This window comes from Zosterops lateralis, assembly GCF_965231275.1.
Source record: "Zosterops lateralis genome assembly, chromosome: 22".
Taxonomy (NCBI): Eukaryota; Metazoa; Chordata; class Aves; order Passeriformes; family Zosteropidae; genus Zosterops; species Zosterops lateralis.
In genome coordinates, this window is record NC_139782.1 from 220841 (window position 1) to 242743 (window position 21903).

Sequence of the window (21903 nt, forward strand, 5' to 3'; positions counted from 1 at the left end):
AGGGGGGGGGAGGGGGGCGGGCGGGGGGGGCGGGGCAGCCCCGGGGCGGCGGCGCGACCGGAGCGGAGCGAGCGGAGCGGTTTCGGCGGGGTCGGAGTGGGGCCGGAGCGCGATGGGGCGGCGGGGCCCGGCGGCGCTGGGGACCCTCCTGCTGCTGGGGACTCTCCTGGTGGTGAGTGGGGCCGGGGGGGCCGGGCACGCGGGGTTGGGGTCCCCTCGCCGAGCTGGGAGGTCCCGTAAAGGAGTTGGGGTCCTGCGAAGGAGTTGGGGACCTCTAAAGGATTTGGGGTACCTGAAGGGAGCTGGGGTCTCTACCCACGGACTTGGGGTCTCTTAAAGGAATTGAGGTCCCTTGTAGGATGTGGAGTTTCCCCACGGAGCTGGAATCCCCGAAAGGAGTCAGGGTCCCGGGAGCTGTACTTCCTTGTAGCTGGGGTCCCCTACAGAATTTGGGGTTCCCAGAGCGTGAATTCCATAGAGCAGTTGTGAGTCTCCTGTGGTTTTGGGATTCCTTGAAGCACTTGGGGCCCTTAAAGAACTTGGGGTCCCCACACGATTTTGGGATCTCTTAAAGTATTTGGATACCACGGAACTGGGGTCCCCTGGAGGAGTTCGGATCCCCTCCACGGAGTTGGGGATCCTTGTAGAAGTTGAGGTCCCCTACGTAGTTTGTGTCTCTTGAAAGATTTGGGGATCCTTGTGGGAACTGCAGTCTCCTAAAGGAGTTGGAGAAGTTGTGCTGTGCCTGAAGGGAATCGGGGTCCCCCCCTAGCGCAGGACTCCCCAGCATGGTGCTCTGGCCGCTCAGGGAATTGGGGTGTCCCTCCACGTGTGCAGAGGAGGTGCAGGGATCCCAGGGTTGTCACGGAATTGGGGTCCCCCAGGACACTAAGGAGATGTGGGAGTCCCTGTTCCTTAAGGGATTGGAGTGTCCCCCCTGTACCCCTCTCTAAGGGACTGGGCGTCCCCCCCTGTACCGGAATCACATGGAGAGCACCGGGCCCATCCTGTCCCATCTGGGAATTGCAGTGTCCCTCCAAAGGAGAAGTGGGGTTCTTCTCCCCATGCCCGGTCCCATCTGGGAATGGGGTGTATGGGGATCCCCCTGCCTGTCCTCTATGGGACTTGAGGTCCCCCAGCGACTGGGGGTACATAGTGTCACCCATCTCTATACCCCTAGGGAACTGGGGTCCCCATGACCCCCATGTAGGAGTCCCAATCAGGGGGGATGCTCATCACCCCACCCTGTTTCTTCAGGGAATCGGTGTCTTCCGTGACCCCAGAGTAGGGATGGTTCCCATCACCCCATAAAGCCACCTATGGTTGTCCAGTTCCCCCTCGCCCCTACACCCCGCTGTGGGTGGGGGTCACTTATAGGGGCTCATCCTGCTTTTGGGGTGCCCCCCGACCCTGTCTGCATCTCCACCCCATCCCCCCCACCCCAGCTAAATTTAAAAGGTGATGGTGGCGCCGGTCACCCTAAAAATAACCGTCCCGAAATATCCTCGGGGGGGGGGGCACTGCGTCTGGAGGTGTCCCTGGGGGGGTCCCCACCCTGCTGAGGGCAGTGGGGCAGGAGGTGACGTCTCTGGGTACCCCTTAGTGGGGTGCAGGGGGGTTTGCGCCGTGGGGCTGAGCACTCCCGATTTACGGGGGGGTCCCTAAGTGGAGTGCGGGAAGGATGGTGAGGTGGAGGTGGGGTGGGGGGGGGGGGGGCCGCGGTTGGAGGGGGGCAAGGGGGTGGTTTGGGGTTGGGCGGGTGCCCGGGGTGGAGAACAGAGGGGCCTTGTGCTCGGGGCCGTGCTGGCAGCGCGGCCCCCCAGCTTTCCGTGGGGCTCCCACCCACGTCTGGGGGGCTGGCGGGGACAAAGGGGGGATCCCCACTTTACAATCCCCCACCCCCCATTCTGCTGAGGCATAGGGGGGGATTTACGGGCGGAGCACCCCAATAACACCCCTGGCCGGGATGCTGTGCTGTACATTTCCCTACAAACACGGCGGGGTGTTCCCACGCAGCCCACGGAGGGGTTTGGAGTTGGGTGGGGCATGGGGGTGCCACCCCCAAGGGTTGCGAAGAGTTAATTTGGTGGGGGGGAAGGGGAGGGCGAAGCAGGAATGTGCGATAAGATCACCCTGCCCGGGGAGAAGGGCTGGGGAAGGGGGGACACCCCATGCACACCCTCCCCGCGTGCAAGCGCGCTCTTGCACACTCGTGTGCCCGGGGCACACATGGAGGGGGGGCAGGGCCAAGGCTGCTTTGGGGGCCCCCGCGCTCCTGGGGAGGCTCGTGTCACACCTGGGGGCACCTAGGGGCATTTGGGGCTACCTGGGGGCATTAGGGGCCGCCTGGAGGTACTCGGGGGCACTTGGGGACCCCCCGGTTCCGTGGAGCACATGGCCTCTTGCCTTCGGCTCTTTCCCATCACCAAAGATGGCCCGGCTGGGATGAGGAGGAGGAGGAGGAGGAAGCGGGGGAGGAAGGTCAGCTCAGACGCTGGGTCCTTGCCAGGACTCCTGGGTTTCCCCCTCGCCATCAAAACCCAACATTCCCCCCAAAAGTCTTGTTATCCCACAGAAAAATCCACTCCCCCCCAAAAAAAATCTGTCTATCCCCCCAAAAAAACTCCATTTCCCCCCTAACCCGTTTCCCCCCAAAAAACCCTATATCTCTTCCCCCAAAAATCCATTTCCCCCCCAAAAAACCCATCAACCCCCCAAAGCTCATCTCCACTCCCCAAAATCCATCACCTCCCCACCAATCTCCCCCCAGAAAATCACACCCCCAAGATAAAGTCTCCTATCCAAAACCCATTTACCCCAAAAACGTCCAGATCAGCCTCCCCCCAGCCCAAGCCCTTTCGGGATAAATTAGGCAATGCCAACAGGGAGGAATGCAAGGGAGGGAGGGAGGAGGGGAGACACATATTTGGGGCCCCCCTGCCTGCCTGGCTGTGGCTTTGCCCCCGCAGCTGTTTCACCCCCAAATCCCGGGGGTGGCGGGGGATGGGGGAGTGGGGAGAGCAGCTGCTTCTGCCTCCCCCGGGACCAGCATCCCACCAGCTGTGCTGGCAGCCCCCCCAAATCCTGGGGTGACCCCCATCTCCCCAAATTGAGGATGGCTCAGTCCTTGGGGATCCCCGGGAGGGGGGAGGAGGGTTTTTTTTAGGGAGCAAACATCTTTTAACATGACCTTGGGGGAACAATAAGCCGGGGGGGGACTGCTATTAATATTCTCCCCCCCCCCCCCCCCGGTTATTATTCTTGTGCTGCGTCACCTCCTCTTCCTCGCCCGGATGAATTAACGGGGGGGGGGGGGGGACGGGGGGGGACGGGACACATCCAGAATTGAGGGCCACTTCAAGATTTGAGGAGCCACATCCTGGTTTTAGTGGGGGAGCATCCAAACTGGTGAGGGTGGACATTCGAATTGGCGGGGGACACCCAAATAAAGGGAGGTTGAGGTGTTCCCCCACTTTGGGGTGCAGTTTGGAAGAGGGAGGTGGGCAGGGTGATACGTCCTCAACCTTCTATTTCTCGCCCCCCTTCCCCCTCACTTTTCCCCAGGGTGCGGAGCAGGATTTGGGCCGAGGAGTGGAAAATGTGAGCGGCGGCGGGGCCGTGGCGTCCGGCCGGGCGCGGTGCCCCAGCGGCAGCGGGGGGGACCCGGGTGTCCGGAGGGGGGCCCAGGCGTCCGGGAGTGCGGGGCCGCGGCGCGGAGAGGCTTCCGGTAACCGGAGAGGGGGATTGTCCCCGACCCTGCTCGGACACCGCCGGACACCCGACACGCAGCTGCCCTTCCGCCTGCCGGTCTGGGGCTGCGACGCCGGGGCCGAGCACTTACGGGCTCGGTGCACGAGTGAGGGGCGATTCCAGGGCAGCCAGGAGCTGGGGAGCAGGGGCTGGGCACCCACGGGCTCGGTGTGCAGCTAGGGGACGTGGTGGCAGAGATCCCACACACTCGGTGCATGTGTGTTTGTGTAGGGGCTGAGCACCCACATGCTGGGGACATGTGTGGAGATGTGGGGGCTGAGCATCCACACACTCACACAGTGCACATTTGGGGAGCAGCAGAGCCCCAACCCCCCTCCCAGGCACACATAGCTTGTGCCTCAGTTTCCCCTTGCATGAGGGCTGGGCTGACACCGATGAGGGGCCTCCCCAGACACACCCCTTGGGGTGTTGGGTCCTCCTATCCGTGTTCCGTGTGCCCCCCCTGTGTCCCCCCCTTGTCCCCCTGTGTTCCCCCCACGTCCCATTCCCCCCAGTGCCCGCTTAATCCCCCGGCGCTTGTTTGCACAGCAAAGTGCTGCTGCGACGGATTCCTGCCGGGGCCGGGGCGGAGGCACCCGCAGCACTTGCACACGTGTGTGCACGGACCTGTGGGCACCAGGGCACACCCAGCTGGGGCACGCATGTGTGTCAGGGCCCAGGTGTGGTGGTGCCAGTGTTTGTGCACAGTCCCCTCTTGCTGACTTGCCATGGTGTGTGCACTCACACACATCCCCATGTCGGTGCACACATGTGGTGGTGCAAACACGTGTGCACAGCCAGGTGTGGACATGCCTTTGTGTTGGTACATGCACAAAGTGTGCAAGTGCATGTGCACAGCCATGTGTCAGCGTGCACACATCCTTGTGACAGGCCATGCATGTGGCCATGCTCCCACATGCATAGGTGCAAACATGTGCACAGCCAGGTGTGACTGTGCATGCTTCTCCCCATGTCTGCATGTGCACATTGTGGTGCAAATCTGTATGCACACACGTCCCGTGTCGGTTCCTGCGTGTGGCAGTGTACATATGTCCCCGTGTCACTAAACAACCCATTTCTGTGTCAGTGCACGTGTGGAGCAGTGTAAACATGTGTGCACACACTTCCCGTGTTGCTGCACATGCGTGTGCGCACCTGGCTCCCTGACACATGCCCCGTGCCCGCACATGTCTCGGTGCCGGTGGTCCCGGTGCCGGTAGGTGCAGGAATGCAGAGGGTATGTGATGAGCTCATCCTCCTCCCTCTTCCTGGTGACGCCACCGCACAACCATGTGCCCCCACCCTTGTACCCCCCCCCTCCCCCCCGCCGCGAGGTGACGTGGCTGGGCACCCGCGGGGCTGTGTTCCCCGGGTGGCCCCATCTCATGGTGGCCCCATCCCCCAGGTCACCAGCAGTGCCCACGGCTGGGCCGACGTCTTCCCCGAAGACACAGTGGCTGATCACTTCAGGGACATGCAGGGATGGCGCTACTACCGGCACCTGTCAGATGACGAGGACCTGGTGGCCTCTGGAGGTGAGGGGACCCCAGGGAGCACAAGGGTGGGTGGGTCCTGATGCCGCCCTGTGTGCCACTTGCACAGTCCCCACTGTGGATGGCACTGGGACCTGGTGGTAAGGTGGCACTGGATGAGTTGGTGCCACCAGGGCTGGGAGTCACTGTGGCTGGATGTCACTGTGGGTGGGTGTGACATGAATGGATGTCACTAGATGAGGGGTGTCACCCTCAGTTGGTGCCACCATGGGTGCCACTCACTCAACTGTCCCCATTACAGATGGGAAATGGACCTGATGGCATCCAGCACTAAGGTGGCATTGGGTATGTGGGTGCCACCCTGGATGCTGCTGGAACTGTCCTCATTGTGGTTGCCACTTGGATCTGGTGGCATCTGGTGATAAAGTGGCACTTGGTGGGTGTATGTCACTGTGAGCGAGTGCCACTTGTGCTGTCCCCATCACAGATGCCACCAGGATTTGGCGGCAGCTGGTGGCAGGGTGGCACTGAGTGAGTGAGCATCACAGTGGGTAAATGACACTGTGAGTGGGTGTCACCATGGGTAGATACCACCCTGGGTGCTCCCATGTTGTCCCAAGGACAGGTGACCTGGCAGCATCTGGCAGTAAAACGTCACCAGATGGTTGCTACCATGGGTCTATGCTCACCATGGTATGTGTCGGTCATGTGGATGCCCCCCTGGTGCCACCGCATTGTTCCCCACTGTGGATGGCAGTGGGATCTGGTGGTGTTTGGTGGCAAATGTGGCACTGGGTGCCACCATGAGTGGGTGGGTGTGTGTCACCATGGATGGATGTTCACACATGTGAGGGTCCCTGTGGGCAGATGCCACTCTCACACTGTGCCCATAGCAGATGGCAGCGGGGAGGATGGCAGTGGTGTTCTCAGGCCACCGACAGTCATGACCCCGGCTCCCAGCAGTGGGCTGGCACCCACCGGTAAGGGGACACTGTGGATGGCACTTGGCCCCAGGCTAGTCCCTGATGGCACTGCTCTCAACTTCTGTCTCCTCTTCATCCTCCTCCTCTTCCTCTTTCTCCTCCTCCCTGGGGGCAGCACCTGGGCCCCGCCCCCCGCCTGCGGGCATGGTGGTGGCTGAGCCAGAGGACGACCCCCCAATCAGTAAGTTACACTTTTTGGGGATCCCCCTTTGCTGCACCCCCACTTTTCTTCTTCTTGTGCTTCATTGGGTGGGATCCCAATCACTGAGGGGGACACAGCTGGGGAGCAGGAGAAACATCTGGATGGGGGACGACAGCTGGGTGAGGGTCACAGGGAGGAAGTTTTTGGGTGTGCAGGTGCCACCCCCCAGTTTTAACACCCCATCCTCCAACTTTGGCACTCCCTGCCTCCAGTTTATTTCCGGGCACTGGTGAACTTCACCCGCAGCATTGACTACAGCTCACGGCTGGAGGACCCTGATTCTGAGGAATTTCGGGAGATTTCCGAGGCTGTGGTGGATACAGTAAGGACTGGGGGGATTCAGGGGGTTGCTGGGGGTGGAGGGCACCCAAGGGACCATCCTGACCCCCTCATTTTCTGCCCCCCGACAGCTGGAGTCAGAGTATTACAAAGTGTCTGGGGAGCAGGTGGTCAATGTGGTCTTCATCAAGTGAGTGGAGGGGCTTGAGGAGCTTTAGGGGCTTGGGGGAATCTAGAGGGGCTTAGAGGGTTTGGGGAGGCCCAGAAGGTTTTGGAAAACAGGTGGAGCAGAGGGGCCTGCGGGAGCAAGGTGTCGTCTGGGGAGATTTTGGGATACAAATGGAGAGGTTTTGGGGTGCAGCAAGGAACTTTTGGGACTGCAGGGAGGTTTTGGGGATGGTAGAGATGTTTGGAGGTGATAGGCTCAGATTGGAAGTGAAGGGGATGTTTTGGGATGCAGTGAGGGGCTTTTGGGGTGCAATGAGGAAGTTTTGGGGTGGAATGAGGGGTTTTTGGGAGGATAGAGAGGTTTTGTGGGTGTTGGGGTGGATTGGAGGTGATGGGAATGGTCTGGGATTGCCAAGAGGGGCTTTTGGGGTGCAATGAGGACATTTCTGGGTGCAGTGAGGAGCTTTTGGGAGTGCAGCGAGTTTTTGGGGTGACTGAGACATTTGGAGGTGATGGGGTGGATTGGACGTGATGAGGATTTCTTGGGATGCAATGTGGACATTTTGGAGGCTCAGGGCTGATTTGGGGGTGCAGTGTGGCTATTTTGGGGTGCTGACCCCTTTTCCCCCAGGCAACTAGATGGGGATGTGTTCGTGGAGCTGGATGTGGGCTCAGAGGGGAACGAGGACGAGGCGCAGCTCGGGGGGGTCCTGAGGGACCTGTTGGCCAGCGGCTCCATCGCCTCCTACCTCACCTCCCCCCAGGGCTTCCAGTTCCGTCGCCTGGGAACTGGTGAGTCTGGGGAGGGGCTTTGCGGGGATCCTGAGGGGGGTTTGGGGTGCTCTGGAGCAGTTTGGGGCTGGGGGGCTCAGAGCACCACATCCCAACCCGTGTTATTCCACCGTCTCTCATGTCCTGGCCTATATTGACCCTGGCCAAATTCGAGTGGGGGATGTTTCAGGGTGACCCCCTGACTGTGTACCCCCTCCCCGGCTGCAGTGACCCCCCAGCCACGTGCTTGCACCGTGGGAGAGTTCTCCTGTGGGAGTGGAGAGTGCGTGGCTGTGGAATATCGCTGCGACCGCCGACCCGACTGCCATGATGCCTCTGATGAGGAGGGATGTGGTGAGGCAGCTCAGCACCCCTGGAACCTCCTCTGTCCTGACGAACCCCCCTGTCCCCCATTCCCCAACCCATGGCCCTGTCATTCCCCCTCTGCACCCCCTTTCCTGCCTACAACTCTCCTATACTCTCCTGCACCTCCACTTCCCCCTTTAACCCCCCATCACTCTGTTTTACCCCTACACCCCCATAAACATTCCCTGCAACCCCTTTTTTCCCATATACCCCCTTATACTCCACTGGGCCCTCATTTCCCCCCAACCCCCCTGCACCCCATAAACACTTCCCACACCCTCATTTGTCTGGTGTACCCCTCTATACCACTCTGCATCCCCATTTCTCACTTTAATCCTCCTGCACCCCTATTTTATTCCTATGCCCCAATAAACATTCCTCACACCCCTTTTTTCCCTCTATAACCCTTCTGCACCCCATTTTGCCCCTACATCCTCCCATAAACCCCCCTTGCACTCCTCTCCTCCAACCCTACCCAAACCCTCCCTCTTCATCCCCATTCTTCCTAGGTCCCCTCATAACCCCCCTTTTATCTGCCCCCAGAGCCCCCCCCACGGCCACCCCCCAGCACCGCTCGCCTGGCCACCACGCGCCCACTGAGCACCATCCCCGCAGGCACCACCCCAGCATCCCCCCTGCATCCCTTCACCCCACATCCCCCAAAACCAGCAGCCAGAGGGTGCCAGGGGGGCGAGGCTGCCTGCAGGGATGGGCGCTGCATCCCCCGGGATTACCTGTGTGATGGAGAACATGACTGTGCCGACGGCTCCGACGAGGATGCCTGTGGTGGGTCTTGGGGGGTGGCGAGGGTTTGGGGAGGCTCTGCCTGGACTTCAGCAAAGCCTTGGACTCTGTCTCCTATGGCAAACTCCTGGAAAAGCTGGCAGTCCATGGTTTGGGTGGGTTTACTCTGTGCTGGGCTAGGAACTGGCTGATGGCCAGGCCCAGAAAGTGCTGGGAGATGGTGCAGTCGGTATCTGGTAACCAGATGTGTCTCCCAGGGATCAGTGTTGGGCCCAGTCCTGTTCAATATCTTTATTGATCATCTGGGTGAGGGCGTTGAGATCTGCACCAGGTTGGGTATAAGTGTGGATCTGCTGGAGGGTAAGGGCTCTACAGAGGGACCTGGACAGGCTGGATCCAAGGGATTAATCCAGTGATGTGAGGTTCAACAAGACTGAATGCCAGATCCTGCCCTTTGGTCACAACAACCTCTGCATTGCTACTGGCTGGAGACAGAGTGGCTGGAAAATGGCCAGGCAGAAAGGGATCTGGGGACACTGATGGACAGCAGCTGGACATGAGACAGCTGTGCCTGGGTGGCCAAGGAGACCAACGGCATCCTGGCCCGGATCAGGAATGGTGTGACAGGCAGGACCAGGGTAGTGATTTTTCCCCTGTACTTTACACTTGTGAGGCCACACCTTGAGTGCTGTGTCCAGTTCTGGGCCCTGAAATTTAGGAATGCTGGAGCATGTCCTGAAAAGGGCAACAAGGCTGGTGAAGGGTCTGGAGCACAAGTCCTGTGAAGAGCAGCTGAGGGAGCTGGGGGAATTCAGCCTGGAGAAAAGAAGGCTCAGGTGGGACCTTACCACTCTACAACTCCCTGACAGGAGGGTGCAGCCATATGGGGGTTGAACTCCACTCCCAGAGAACTAGGAACAGGATGAGAGGACGCAGCCCTGGGGTGTGCAGAAGAGGTTTAGGCTGGGCATTAGGAAGAAGCTCTACACAGAAAGGGTGACTGGGCATTGGAAGGGGTGGCACAGGGAGGTGGTAGAGTCACCATTCCTGGAAGTGTTTAAGGAAAACCTGGATGTGGCACTGAGTGCCATGGTCTGGTTGACAAGGTGGTGTTGGGTCATCAATGATCTCAAAGGTCCATTCCAACTAAATTGATTCTGGGATTTTGGGTGCTGACTTGCCCCATGCTCCCCAGGCACTCCGTCCCCCTGTGAGCCCAATGAGTTCAAGTGTGACAATGGGCACTGTGCCCTCAAGCTCTGGCGCTGCGACGGCGAGAACGACTGTGGCGACGGCTCTGATGAGATCAACTGCCGTGAGTACAGGGGCTTGGGGATCCATGTGAGGACGTGGGGACACAGTTGACACTGTGCTGTGATCCCCTGCAGCCACCAAGGCACCTGGTGCAGCATGTGGACCAGCGGAATTCCGGTGCGTGTCCAGTGGGAGCTGCATCCGAGCCAGCTACCAGTGCGACAGGGAGCCCGACTGTCCTGACCGCAGCGACGAGGTTGGATGTGGTGAGTGACACTGGAGGGGACAGCTTGGTAGGGAGAGGATGTGGGGACCAAGGCTGGGCTGGGGGTGCTGTGCCAGGGATGCTGTGATGCTGGGGGCATGTGGTACTGTGGCACCAGGATGGGGACACTGTGCCCAAGCTGTCCTTGGGATACAGGGCTAAGGATGCTGTGTTTGAGCTGTGCCAGGGACCCTTTGCTGTGACACCAAGCTGGGGACACTGCCCAGGGACCTTGTGCCATAGCCCAGGGCTGGGCCCATTGTGTCATGGTACCAGGCGGGTGACACTGTGCCTGGGGACATTGTGCCATGGCACTGGGCTTGGGAATCTGTGCTTGAGCCATGCCCAGTGCCACAGGACCATACTGAGATACTGTGTTCAGGACTCTGTGCTGTGGCACGGTGCTGGCGGTCACACTGGGGACCCTGTCCCCAGGCAGTGCCACACTGGGAAGCCTGTGCCATGGCATCAGGCTGGGAACCCTGTGCTGGAAGCTTGCCCCCAGGTGGTGCCATGCTGGGGACATGTCACAGAACCAGGTTGGGTATCACACTGGGGACCCTGTCCTCAAGCTGGACTGATGACACAGTGCCAAAGAGCCTGTCCCCAGGTGGGTCTGGGGTGGCAGTGACAGTGTGCCCATCTTCCAGTGGTGCCACTCAGAGCAGATGGTACCAGTGGTGGTGACAATGACAGGGTGGCAGTGCCAGTGTCTCAGTTTCCTGGGATGCCAGCAGGGCAGGTGGTGCCAATGGTAGTGGTGGTCCAGAATGACAGGGGTGATGGTGGCAGTGTCCTTGACACTTGGGGTGGGTGGTGACTGCGCCAGTGGTAGGGCTGGTGACAATGATGGAGTGGCGGTGGCAGTGTCCCTGTCCTCCAGAGGTGCTGTGTAGTGTGGGTGGTGCCGATGGTGATGACAATGACTGGGTGGTGGTGGCAGTGCCCCCACAGGTGGTGACGCTGCCGCGGGAGTCGGTGAGGGCGGTGCCAGGCCAGACCGTCACCTTCACCTGTGTAGCCACAGGTGTCCCCACCCCTATCGTCACCTGGCGCCTGAACTGGGGACACACCCCCAGCAGCCACAGGTGGGCGGGGCTGCGGCCGGGGCCTAAGGGGTGCTGGTTGCGGATTGGAGGAAGGGGCGTGGCTTGACATGGGAGGAACTTGTGATCTGGGGGGGGAATCTTTCATTTGGGGAGGGGCCTGTATGGGCGGGGTTTGTTTGAGGGCTGAGGTGGTGGGGCGGGTCTGGGGGCGGGGCTTGCATGCAGGCTGTAGACTGCATGGGCGGGGTTTTGGTAAGTGGGCGGGGGAAGGGTCAGGCGCGGCCGTTGTGGGTGGGGCTTGGGCAATGGGAGGAGCTTGAGATTAGGGCGGGGCCTGGGTGTAGCTGGTCGTGCAGTGGGAATGGGGTCCTGTGCTGAGGCTGGGCAATGAGTGTGCAGAGAGCACTGGGTGTACTGGGTGTGTGGGGCACTGGGTGTACTGGGTGTGCAGAGCAGCAGGTGTGTCAGGTGCTGCATGTGCTGGGCATGGAGTGTGTGTGGCTTCCAGGTGTGCCGGGCTCCACTTGTGCCAGGCGCTGGGTAGCAAATGTGCCCCACAGGGTGTCGATTGTGAGTGAGGCTGGGGAGGGCACCCTGACTATCCGGGATGTGAAAGAAGGTGATCAAGGCGCCTACACCTGCGAAGCCATCAACACCCTGGGCATGGTGTTCGGCATCCCTGACAGCATCCTCACTGTCACCCGCCCCGGTGAGCAGCCCCTCCCACCTACATGCCACCAATCCCACCGTGGCTCTGTCACCATCACCAGCTGTGTTGTCTCCCACAGGGCCATGTCCTGAGGGCCATTTCCAGGTGACAGGGACATCCCGTTGCCTGCCCTGCTTCTGCTTTGGTGTCACCACCTCCTGCCGTGCCACCACCCGCCACCGCCACCGCCTCCACCTGCGCTTCAACCACCCTGATGACTTCAAGGGTGAGTTGTGGGGACAAGGGACAGGGGCAGTGGACACAGCAGGGGCTGAGTGTTTCCTTGCAGGTGTCAATGTGACGGTGCCAGCAGTGCCATCTGCACCAGTGCTCTCGGCCACCCAACTCCATGTGGATGTGGGAACTGAGGAATTCCAGCTCCTGGACTTGTCCCGCCGTTTCCTGGCACTAGATGCCTTCTGGGCACTGCCAGAGCCCTTCCTTGGGGACAAGGTGATGTCGGGGTGGGGTCAGGGCTGGGCACACCAGTGGCACGGCTACTGACAGCCCATTGTGCTGCCAGGTGGATGCCTATGGGGGAGCGGTGAGCTATGGAGTGCGGTACCGGCTGGGCCGGGGGCCTCCTGAGCCCACCACCCACCCTGACCTGCTGCTGTGGGGCCATGGGCGGCAGCTGCGGGCGCATGCTGGTGACACCCAGCCAGATGTTCTCAACCAGCGGCATGTGCCCCTCACCGAGGTGGGTATGAGAAGGGATGGTGATGGTGATGGTGGGGAGGTGATGCCAGTGGTGATGGATGAGTGATGCTGGTGATGAATGGGTGATGATGACAGTGGTGGTGGTGGGTGATGCTGGTAGTGGGTGGATGACGCTGGTTATAGTGGTGGGTAGGTGATGCCAGTGGAGATGGGTGGGTCGTGTAGTGGCAGGTGGGTAAATCCAGTGGTGGGAAGGAGATACTGATGAAGAGTGGGTGATACCAGTGGTGGGTGGGTGATAATGGTAGCAATGATGCTGATGATGGGCACTGATGCTGGTGGTGGCAGGTGGGTGATGCTAGCATTACCATCACCCAGCTGTGACGCCACTGTCACCGTCCCGGCAGGACCACTGGGAGGATGAGCAGGGTGCCCCAGTGAGCCGGGAACTGCTGCTGCTGGTCCTTCAGGGACTGGAGGGCATCTTCATCCGGGCAGTGTATGACGGGCGCATGGCCAGTGTGGGGCTCAGCGACGTGGCCATGGACATCACCAGCACTGTGGACATTGGCCTGGGGTCAGCTGGTGACATCGAGGAGTGCAGGTGACCACTAGCAACAAGGTCACGGGCTCAGTGCCACTGCTGCTGTGATGCCACTGTCACACTGCTCTGTCCCCAGGTGCCCTGTGGGCTACACGGGGCTGTCATGCCAGCACTGTGCCCCCCGTTTTGAGCGGGTGACTAGGGGACCTTATCTGGGGACCTGCTCCGGCTGTGGCTGCCACAGTCACTCCAGCACCTGTGACCCCGTTTTTGGGCACTGCTTGGTAAGGACGGAGGGGTTGATGAGGTGCCAAGGGGACAGGGACACAGCACAGGATCACCACTTCCCTGTAAATGTGTTGTCTCCCAGAACTGCCAGCACAACACGGAGGGTCCCCAGTGTGAGAAGTGCAAACCTGGCTTCTTTGGTGATGCCACCAAGGGCACAGCCTCCGCCTGTCACCCTTGTCCCTGTCCCTACACTGAGCCATCTCGCAGGTGGGTGCCAACCCCAGGGATCAGCCCCTGATATCACTGCCCTGGCGGTGACACCATCGTTGTCACCCACAGGTTCTCGGAGTCATGCTTTTTGGACACAGATGGCCAGGCCACTTGCGATGCCTGTGCCCCTGGATATGCTGGCCGCCGCTGCGAGAGGTGGGTCGAGGTCCCTCCTTATAACTCCCCCACCTGAGACCCCCCACCTATCACCTACCTGTCCCCCACCCATCAATAGGTGTGCTCCAGGCTACGAGGGAGACCCCATCCAGCCAGGTGGCAAGTGCACCCCGATTGGTGAGTGGAGGGTGCTGGCTGGGGGATCGGCACATCCTTGGGTGCCCCCCACCCTCACCCTCACTGCCTGCAGGCCAGGAACTCGTCAAATGTGATGCCCGTGGGGGCCAGGATGAGGCGGGTGGCACTTGTCGCTGCAAGGTGAGGGCAGGGGACTGGGGGGACAGTAGGGTAATATTGCTGGGGACAATGTGGGAACAGTGGGGGTCTGGGTGTTGCCATCCCCCACTGCACCAGCCTGGTCCCAGGTATCCAGTCCCTGTCCTAGCACCCATCCTACCTCTGCCCCATAGCACCCAGTCTACCCCCCAGGCAGATCCCCTGAAGCAACTAGTCTCACCCCTGCCACAGTATCCAGTCCCACCCCACCTTAGCATCCAGTCCAAGCCCTGGGCTACCCAATCCCATCCACCCAGCACCAATCCCACCCCCTGACCCATGGCACCCAGCCCAACGCCCCAGTAGGACCTACTCCAATCCCTCATAACACCCAGTCTGACTCCTGGGGCACCCAGTCCAATCTCCCCAGCACCAATGGCAACCCCGCCATGGTACCCAGTCCATCCCCCATGTAACCTACTCCAATCCCCCATGGCACCCAGTCTGACCCCCCATGGCACCCAGACTGGTCCCTGGGGTACCCAGTCCCACCAATCTCCCCAGCATCCATCCCACCCTGTGCATCCAGTCCCACCCATTTCCCTACTCACTCCTCCCCACCCTGTGCTCCCAGCCCAATGTCCGTGGTCGGCTCTGCGACTCCTGCGCTGCTGGCACCTTCCACCTGAGTGCTGCCAACCCCGCGGGCTGCCTGCCCTGCTTCTGCATGGGACTGTCCCGTTCCTGTGCCAGCTCTGCCTGGCACCGCCACCAGGTACCCTGCAGCGCCGGACAGGTTGTGCCATCCTGGACTATGTCATGCCATGTCTTGTCATTGTCTTGATGTGTCATTCCATGGCTTGCCATGCCATGTTGTGCCATGTGTGCCATGCCATGCTGGACCACACTGTCTCATGTCAAGCTGAGCCATACCATGAAATGCCATTAAGTACTGGGCCATACTGTGCCATGTCATGCCATGTTGTGCCACGTCTTGCTGTGTCGTGCAGTGATGTGACGTTATACATAGTGTCATGCCACATGGTGCTGTGCCATGCCATGTACTGTCATCATACACGTTACTGCATCATTGCATGGAATGTCATGTTACACTATGCCATGCCATGTAATGCCATGCAGCACCACGTTGTACCATGCCATGGCATGCCTTGACATACCATGCCATGCTATGCCATGTGGTGCCATGTGGTGCCTTGTTATGCCTTGTCATACCAGTTTATGCCATGTAGTGCAATGTAATACAACATACATGTTGTGCCTTGTCATGTCGTATAGTGCTGTGCTGTACCATGTGCTGCCATGTAGTGCAACGGGATATCATGTAGTGTCATGGCGTGCCATGTAGTGCCATGCCATGCCAGGCCATGCCCACCACAATCCCTCTCCCAGGTGCTGCTCAGCTCTGAGGAATCAGCGCCACTGCCCCTGGCCAACCTGTCAGGCATACAGTTGGTGGGAGCCATGCCGCACTTTGTGTCCCCACGGGAGCTGCGCTTTGATGCCTTCCAAGAGTTGCCAGGAGGCGTTTACTACTGGGTGCTGCCTGCACCCTTCACTGGGGACAAGGTGACACAGCTGCTCCAGGAGACACCACTGCGCCTCTCCATGTCCCCACCACCCAGTTCGGGGAGTGGGTGACCCCAAGCCATGCTGAATGTCCCCACAGGTGACAGCGTATGGTGGGGAGCTGCGGTACACGGTGACACACCGGGCCCCGCCTGGCACTCCCTTGCCCCCCCGGCATCCTGACGTCCTGCTCCAGGGCAATGGGATCCTCCTGGAGCACTTCTCCAGTGCCACCCCGCTGGCTGGTGTCCCCACCATTGTCACTGTGCCCATCCGTGAGGTGAGAGTGGTCCCTGTGAGACACCCAGTGAGAGGGGTTGTGGAGGGAGGAGGTCAGGCTAGGTGCTGGGGAGGGGTTGATGTGGGGGCCCCAGAGGTCAGACTGGGTGCCATGGAGAGCTCACCGTGCATGCCCCAGGGGCTCAGCTGGGTGCAGTGGGGGATGGCAGTCCCCATGGCACCCTGGTGTCGCACAGGGTGCCTGGCGCCGCACAGATGAGCATGATGCCACCCGCGAGCACCTCCTGATGGCCCTGGCTGACGTAGACTTGTTCATGATCCGAGCGTCCTACTCAGAGCAGCCAGAGGAGAGCAGGTGAGCTCCTTGTGGGGTCAGGAGGGGACACAGCAGAGTGGCAGGGCAGTGCTGACTTCCCGTCTGGTTCTGCAGACTGGCTGATGTCAGCCTGGACGTGGCAGTGCCACATGCTACTGGCCGCCCACCTGCGTTGGAGGTGGAGGATTGCACCTGCCCCCCTGGGTACCGTGGGGCCTCGTGCCAGGTGAGACCCTCTGGTCCACTCACTGCCACTGGGGATGCTGAACCATGTCCCACCCCACTGTCACTGTGTCCCCTCTAGGACTGTGACACCGGCTACACCCGCAGCACCGCTGGGCTCTACCTGGGCACCTGTGAGCTGTGCCAGTGCCACGGCCATGCCAGCGAGTGCCACCCTGACACCGGCATCTGCCAGGTCAGCTGGGGGCAGCCAGAGGACACCCTGGGGGCCCCCATGGCAGGGACACCCGTGCCAGCACCCACTTTGTTTACAGGGCTGCCGGGATCACACAGATGGTCCCCAGTGTGACAAATGCCAACCTGGCTACTATGGCGATGCCACCCAGGGCACTCCGGATGACTGCCAGCCCTGTCCCTGCCACGGACCTCGTGAGGACACCCAGTAGGTGCCATTCCGTGGTCTGTCGCATCCCTGAGGACACTGACTGGGTGTCACCTGTTCCTTTGTCCCCTCCACAGGGTGACAAAGATCTGCTTTGAGGACACAGATGGGCAGCCTACATGCAGTGCCTGTGCCGCAGGGCACAGTGGGCGCCTCTGCGAGAGGTGACAGGGGTGCTAGGATGGGGTGGAGGGTGTTTTTGGGGTGAATGCTCCTCTCATTGCCTCATTTTGGTTTGTCCCACCGTAGGTGCTTGCCCGGGTATGTGGGGGACCCACCACGGGGAGAGCCATGCCGAGGTGAGTGTCACAGAGCAGGGACAAAGTGGTGTTGCCTGTGCGACACTAAGGGTGGCACTAAGGGGGATTGTGGCTGACTGTGTGTCACTCCTCAGTGCCTGGTGTCCCCGGTGTGCAATGCCAGTGTGACCCACGTGGCAGCACTGGTGAGGGCTGCGATGCCAATGGGCAGTGTCATTGCAAGGTGAGCCTTTTGTGTGTGTTCCTGACCCCAGGAGGGGTGACCGGGCAATGTCATCATGCTGTCTTCCCCTCCAGGTCAATGTGGAGGGTCCCCACTGTGCCACGTGCCGTCCCCACCACTTCCACCTGAGCAGAGATGAGCCAGCTGGGTGCCTGCCCTGCTTCTGCATGGGCATCATTCAGCACTGCACCAGCACCACCTACGCCCGTGGCACAGTGAGTGTACCCCATTGTCCCCACATGTTCCCAGGGTGTCCCCACCTGTCCAAGACCCCTCTCACTCCTCAATCCCACAGATCCAGACATCCTTTGCCCTGGGAGATGCCCAGGGGTTTGCCCTGGTGAACCGGCAGCACAGCACCCGCGTGGGCAGTGGCTTTGGGGTGCAGCTGGGGCACCCCCAGCCCCGCCTGACCTACGAGCGCTTCGGGGAGCTGCCCCCTGACTCATACTACTGGCAGCTGCCACCCCCCTACCAGGGGGACAAGGTAACAGGGTGACCCCCCAGGAGGACAGGGGTGCCCATGGGAGCCGTGGGGATGCCCACCAGGGGCTGCACCCCCTCCCCATGGGCACCCTGGGCACTATTAGAGGGGAGGTGGACACAGCCTCATCTCTGCCCTTCTTCTTTTCCTTCTTCCTTTTTCCCTTTCCCTTCCCTTGTTCCTCTTTTCACCTTGTGTTTTTCCCCTTTGCCCCTTCTCCTTTCCCTTTTCCCTTTTTCTCATAATTTTCCCCTTTTTCATCCCTGTCCTGTGCCATCCCCTGTCCCCATCATCATCCCCCTTCTTCATTTTCTTCTCTTTCCCCATCCCATCCCATCCCATCCCCTCTCCATCCTCTTCCCTTCCTCATCCTTATCCTCTTTCTTTCCCTTTTCCACTTTCTCCGCTCCCTTTTCCCTCTCCCTCATCTCTATTTCATCTCATCACCTTCCCCATCCCCATCCCTGTCCCTGTCATGCCCATCCTCTTCCTCTTCCCTTTGCCCATCCCACCTCTCCTCTTTCCCACTGCCATCCCCATCCCACCCATCTCCTGGTGCAGGTGGGCTCCTATGGCGGTCGGCTTCGCTACACCCTGACCTACACTCCAGGGGAACAGGGAGCCTCCCTGCCCGATGCTGACATCCAGATCACAGTAAGGGGGTGCTGGCTGGGGTGGGACAGGAACACACTGGGTTACATCAGGACTCCCTGACCCCCTTGGCCCCTTGTCCACAGGGCAATGACATCACCCTGGTGGCCTACCAGCCCGACCTGCCCCCGCAAACCCCCCAGGCCTTCGAGATCATTTTTCGGGAGGTAGGAGGTAGTGGGCAGCCTTCATCCCTAATGTCCCCCTTTCCCAGAGTATGTCCCCCACTAAGCCCCCTGTTCCTGCAGAAATACTGGCAGCGGCCAGATGGGCAGCCGGCGACACGGGAGCACCTGCTGATGGCACTGGCTGACCTGGATGAGATCCTCATCCGAGCTACCTACTCCACGAGCACAGCCGTGGCCGCCATCGCCGATGTGGCCATGGACGTGGCTGTGCCCCCCCAGCCTGGCTTACCCCCAGCTCCCGAGGTGGAGGAATGTCGCTGTCCCCCTGGATACCACGGACTGTCCTGCCAGGTGAGCCCAGCCCCTCCCAGTATCACCCCATCACCCCCGTCACCTCCCTACCCTCCTCCCCAGTACCTCATCATCCCTCTGATCACCCCCCAGCATCCCACCATCAGCCCAGGGTGACCTTCCATCACCACCATCACTCCTTTCATCATTGTCTCCATCACCACCCCCAGCATGCCCCCATCATGACCAGTATCACCCTCCATCACCCACCTCAGCATTCCATCATCCCTCCAGCATCCCCCATCATCATCCCCCTACCTCTCATCCCTCTATCAAACCCATCATCACCCTGTCAGCCTCACCCCCATCACCCCCTCATCCCTCCATCATTGTACCATCATCACCACCAGCAGTCACATCACTGCCCATTAGCCCCCAGCACCCCCCTGTATCCCCAGCATCCCCCTATCACTCCCCTATCACCCCCCATATCACACCCCATCATCACCTCCATCACCCCTATATACTCCCACCCAGCATCACCCCCAGCATGCTCCATCAACCCCCCCAGCACACCCATCATCATCCATCTGTTCCCCAGTGCCCTCCCGCATGTCCTCATCACCCTTCAGCATCCCCAGAATCACCCCATCATCCCCAAGATCACCCCCATCACCCTCCATCAACCTCATCACCCCTTCAGCATCCCCCCAATATCACCCCATCCCTCCTCATCACCCCCTAGCACACCATCATCATCCATCTGTCCCCAGACCCTCCATCACCTCAGTATCACCCTCCATCACCCCTCCATCCTCCCTTCAGTATCACCCCATCATTCATCATCCCATCAGCTTCCTCCCATCATTGCCATCACTCCTCCATCCTCCCCCCAGCGTTGTTCCCATCACCCTCAGCACTTTTTGTCACACCCTAGCACCCCCATCACCCATCTATCCCCCAAGCCCCCTTTTCACGCCTCCTCGTGCCGCTTCCCCAGGCTATGGGGGATCCCAACACTGTCCCTTCCTGCAGGACTGTGCCCCTGGGTACACACGCACAGGTGGGGGGCTGTACCTGGGGCACTGTGAGCTATGCGAGTGCAACGGCCACTCCGAGAGCTGCCACCCTGAGAGCGGCGCCTGCTCCGTAAGACCCCATGTTCTGAACATTTTGGGAGGGCTGTGATGTTACCCCAGCCGTGACACCCCCAATTTGTGTCCCCACTATCCCCCAGGGATGCTTGCACAACACGGCAGGGGACTTCTGTGACCAGTGCGCCCCTGGCTTCTATGGGGACGCCACCGCCGGGACCCCTGAGGACTGCCAGCCTTGTGCCTGTCCCCTCCCGTATCCTGAAAACCAGTGGGTGCCTGCACTGGGGTGGGGGACCTGGGCTGGGAGTGCAAGGGAAGGGATGCACCCTCACCTTGCTCTGTCCCCACAGGTTTTCCAGGACCTGTGAAAGTCTGGGAGGTGGTGGGTACCGCTGCACTGCCTGCGAGCCAGGCTACACTGGGCAGTACTGTGAGCGGTGAGGCAGCTGGCATCCCAAAACCTGTCCCAAAAACTCACCACATGAGCTCACCCCTCACTCCCATATATCCACCCCCAAACCCCATCCCAGTATACCCCCTGCCAGAACCAACCCTAATATGCCCCTCCGAAAACCCACCCCATGGGCTCACCCCCGTGTACCCACTCTGCTATACCTGCCCTGAGGGGTTCACTGCCATATTACCACCCCAAAAACCCATCCTATGAGCTCACCCCCATATACCCACCCCAAAACCCACCCTTGTATACCTATCTCCAAAACCCACCTCCATTGTCTCACTCTCACATACCCTGATGGGCTCACCCTTGTATATCCACCCACACATACCCACCCAATGTGCTCACCCGTATGAGCTCACCCCAATATATGCATCCTAAGGAGCATCTATGTACTCACCCCAACATATGCACCCCAATATGCTCATCCCAATTTACGCACCCCAGTATACCCACCCAGATATACTCACCCTGATGGCCTTCCCCTTACAGACCCACCCCAAAGTGCACCCCAATATACCCACCCTAATACACCCACCCCAATATAGCTACCCCAATGTTCTTCTGCTACACCCACCCCGATGGACTCACCCCTATGACCTCACCCCAGATTTTGCATCCTAAAGGGCTCAGCCTGACATATGCACCCCAATACACAGTGCACCTACCCTGATGGCCTCACCCCAATAAAGACACCCCAAAGTTCCCACCCTTATACCCACCTTGATACAGTCACCACCCCACTATATTCATCCTGATGTACTCACTGTGATGTGCTCACCCCAATATACCCACCCTATGTACCCCAATATACACACCTGTACACATCCCAGTATACCCACCCTGTGTGCCCCAAAATGCTTATCCCCATATACGCCCCAATCCACCTAGCGCAATATACTTCCTCCCATTTGCACCCCACTATGCTCCCACAAACCCAGTGCCGCCATTGTTTCCTGCAGCTGTGCCCCGGGTTACACGGGTGACCCCACGGTGCGGGGGCAGGGCTGTGTCCCCGCAGGGCCGCCTCCTGCGCTGGCCGTGCGTGTGCACCCCCTGCGCACTGTGGTGCCGCAGGGCAGTGCCGTCACCCTGTACTGCCATGCCACCGGAGACCCCCCGCTCTACTACTACTGGGTGCGAGAGGATGGGCGGCCCCTCCCCGAGGGTACCCAGAGCCGCCGACAAGGTACTGGGTGGTTCCAGGGGGGAACATAGGCATGTCCCCAAGGTGTGGGGTGTCACCTGCATGTCTCCCCAGGTGAGGAGCTGCACTTCCCCAGCATCCAGCCCTCTGAAGCCGGTGTCTATGTGTGCTCGTGCCGCAACCTCCGACACAGCAACACCAGCCGTGCCGAAGTCATCGTCACCGGTAGGTTGTTGTCACTGAGGGGGGGACATGCACAGCAGGGC

General features: G+C 60.3%; 1 protein-coding gene across 9 annotated transcripts in view; it reads left to right on the forward strand.

Annotated features, from left to right (window-relative positions):
• Positions 1 to 72: 72 nt before the first annotated feature.
• HSPG2 (heparan sulfate proteoglycan 2) overlaps positions 73 to 21903 on the forward strand; it is a 40983-nt gene continuing 19152 nt past the window's right edge. For 3 of the 9 annotated variants that reach the window (XM_083877049.1, XM_083877057.1, XM_083877054.1), the window contains exons 1-42: positions 73 to 172; positions 3565 to 3600; positions 5156 to 5285; positions 6137 to 6223; positions 6641 to 6750; positions 6839 to 6897; positions 7507 to 7667; positions 7875 to 8000; positions 8556 to 8798; positions 9952 to 10071; positions 10145 to 10276; positions 11219 to 11363; positions 11885 to 12033; positions 12113 to 12259; positions 12323 to 12486; positions 12557 to 12733; positions 13101 to 13297; positions 13374 to 13521; positions 13608 to 13735; positions 13808 to 13894; positions 13974 to 14032; positions 14106 to 14173; positions 14766 to 14906; positions 15542 to 15718; positions 15819 to 15998; positions 16195 to 16313; positions 16389 to 16500; positions 16579 to 16692; positions 16772 to 16899; positions 16977 to 17063; positions 17149 to 17198; positions 17294 to 17382; positions 17457 to 17597; positions 17678 to 17869; positions 18428 to 18520; positions 18604 to 18684; positions 18766 to 18996; positions 19972 to 20085; positions 20174 to 20301; positions 20384 to 20470; positions 21453 to 21679; positions 21752 to 21862. In XM_083877049.1, coding sequence (XP_083733175.1) covers positions 113 to 172; positions 3565 to 3600; positions 5156 to 5285; positions 6137 to 6223; positions 6641 to 6750; positions 6839 to 6897; positions 7507 to 7667; positions 7875 to 8000; positions 8556 to 8798; positions 9952 to 10071; positions 10145 to 10276; positions 11219 to 11363; positions 11885 to 12033; positions 12113 to 12259; positions 12323 to 12486; positions 12557 to 12733; positions 13101 to 13297; positions 13374 to 13521; positions 13608 to 13735; positions 13808 to 13894; positions 13974 to 14032; positions 14106 to 14173; positions 14766 to 14906; positions 15542 to 15718; positions 15819 to 15998; positions 16195 to 16313; positions 16389 to 16500; positions 16579 to 16692; positions 16772 to 16899; positions 16977 to 17063; positions 17149 to 17198; positions 17294 to 17382; positions 17457 to 17597; positions 17678 to 17869; positions 18428 to 18520; positions 18604 to 18684; positions 18766 to 18996; positions 19972 to 20085; positions 20174 to 20301; positions 20384 to 20470; positions 21453 to 21679; positions 21752 to 21862 — 5335 coding nt within the window. In that variant the 5' untranslated portion in view covers positions 73 to 112. Of the gene's footprint in view, positions 173 to 2406; positions 2482 to 3564; positions 3601 to 3670; positions 3728 to 5155; positions 5286 to 6136; positions 6224 to 6640; positions 6751 to 6838; positions 6898 to 7506; positions 7668 to 7874; positions 8001 to 8555; positions 8799 to 9951; positions 10072 to 10144; positions 10277 to 11218; positions 11364 to 11884; positions 12034 to 12112; positions 12260 to 12322; positions 12487 to 12556; positions 12734 to 13100; positions 13298 to 13373; positions 13522 to 13607; positions 13736 to 13807; positions 13895 to 13973; positions 14033 to 14105; positions 14174 to 14765; positions 14907 to 15541; positions 15719 to 15818; positions 15999 to 16194; positions 16314 to 16388; positions 16501 to 16578; positions 16693 to 16771; positions 16900 to 16976; positions 17064 to 17148; positions 17199 to 17293; positions 17383 to 17456; positions 17598 to 17677; positions 17870 to 18427; positions 18521 to 18603; positions 18685 to 18765; positions 18997 to 19971; positions 20086 to 20173; positions 20302 to 20383; positions 20471 to 21452; positions 21680 to 21751; positions 21863 to 21903 lie in introns of those variants that run through there. The other 6 variants (XM_083877050.1, XM_083877051.1, XM_083877056.1 and 3 more) reach the window with 6 other exon arrangements.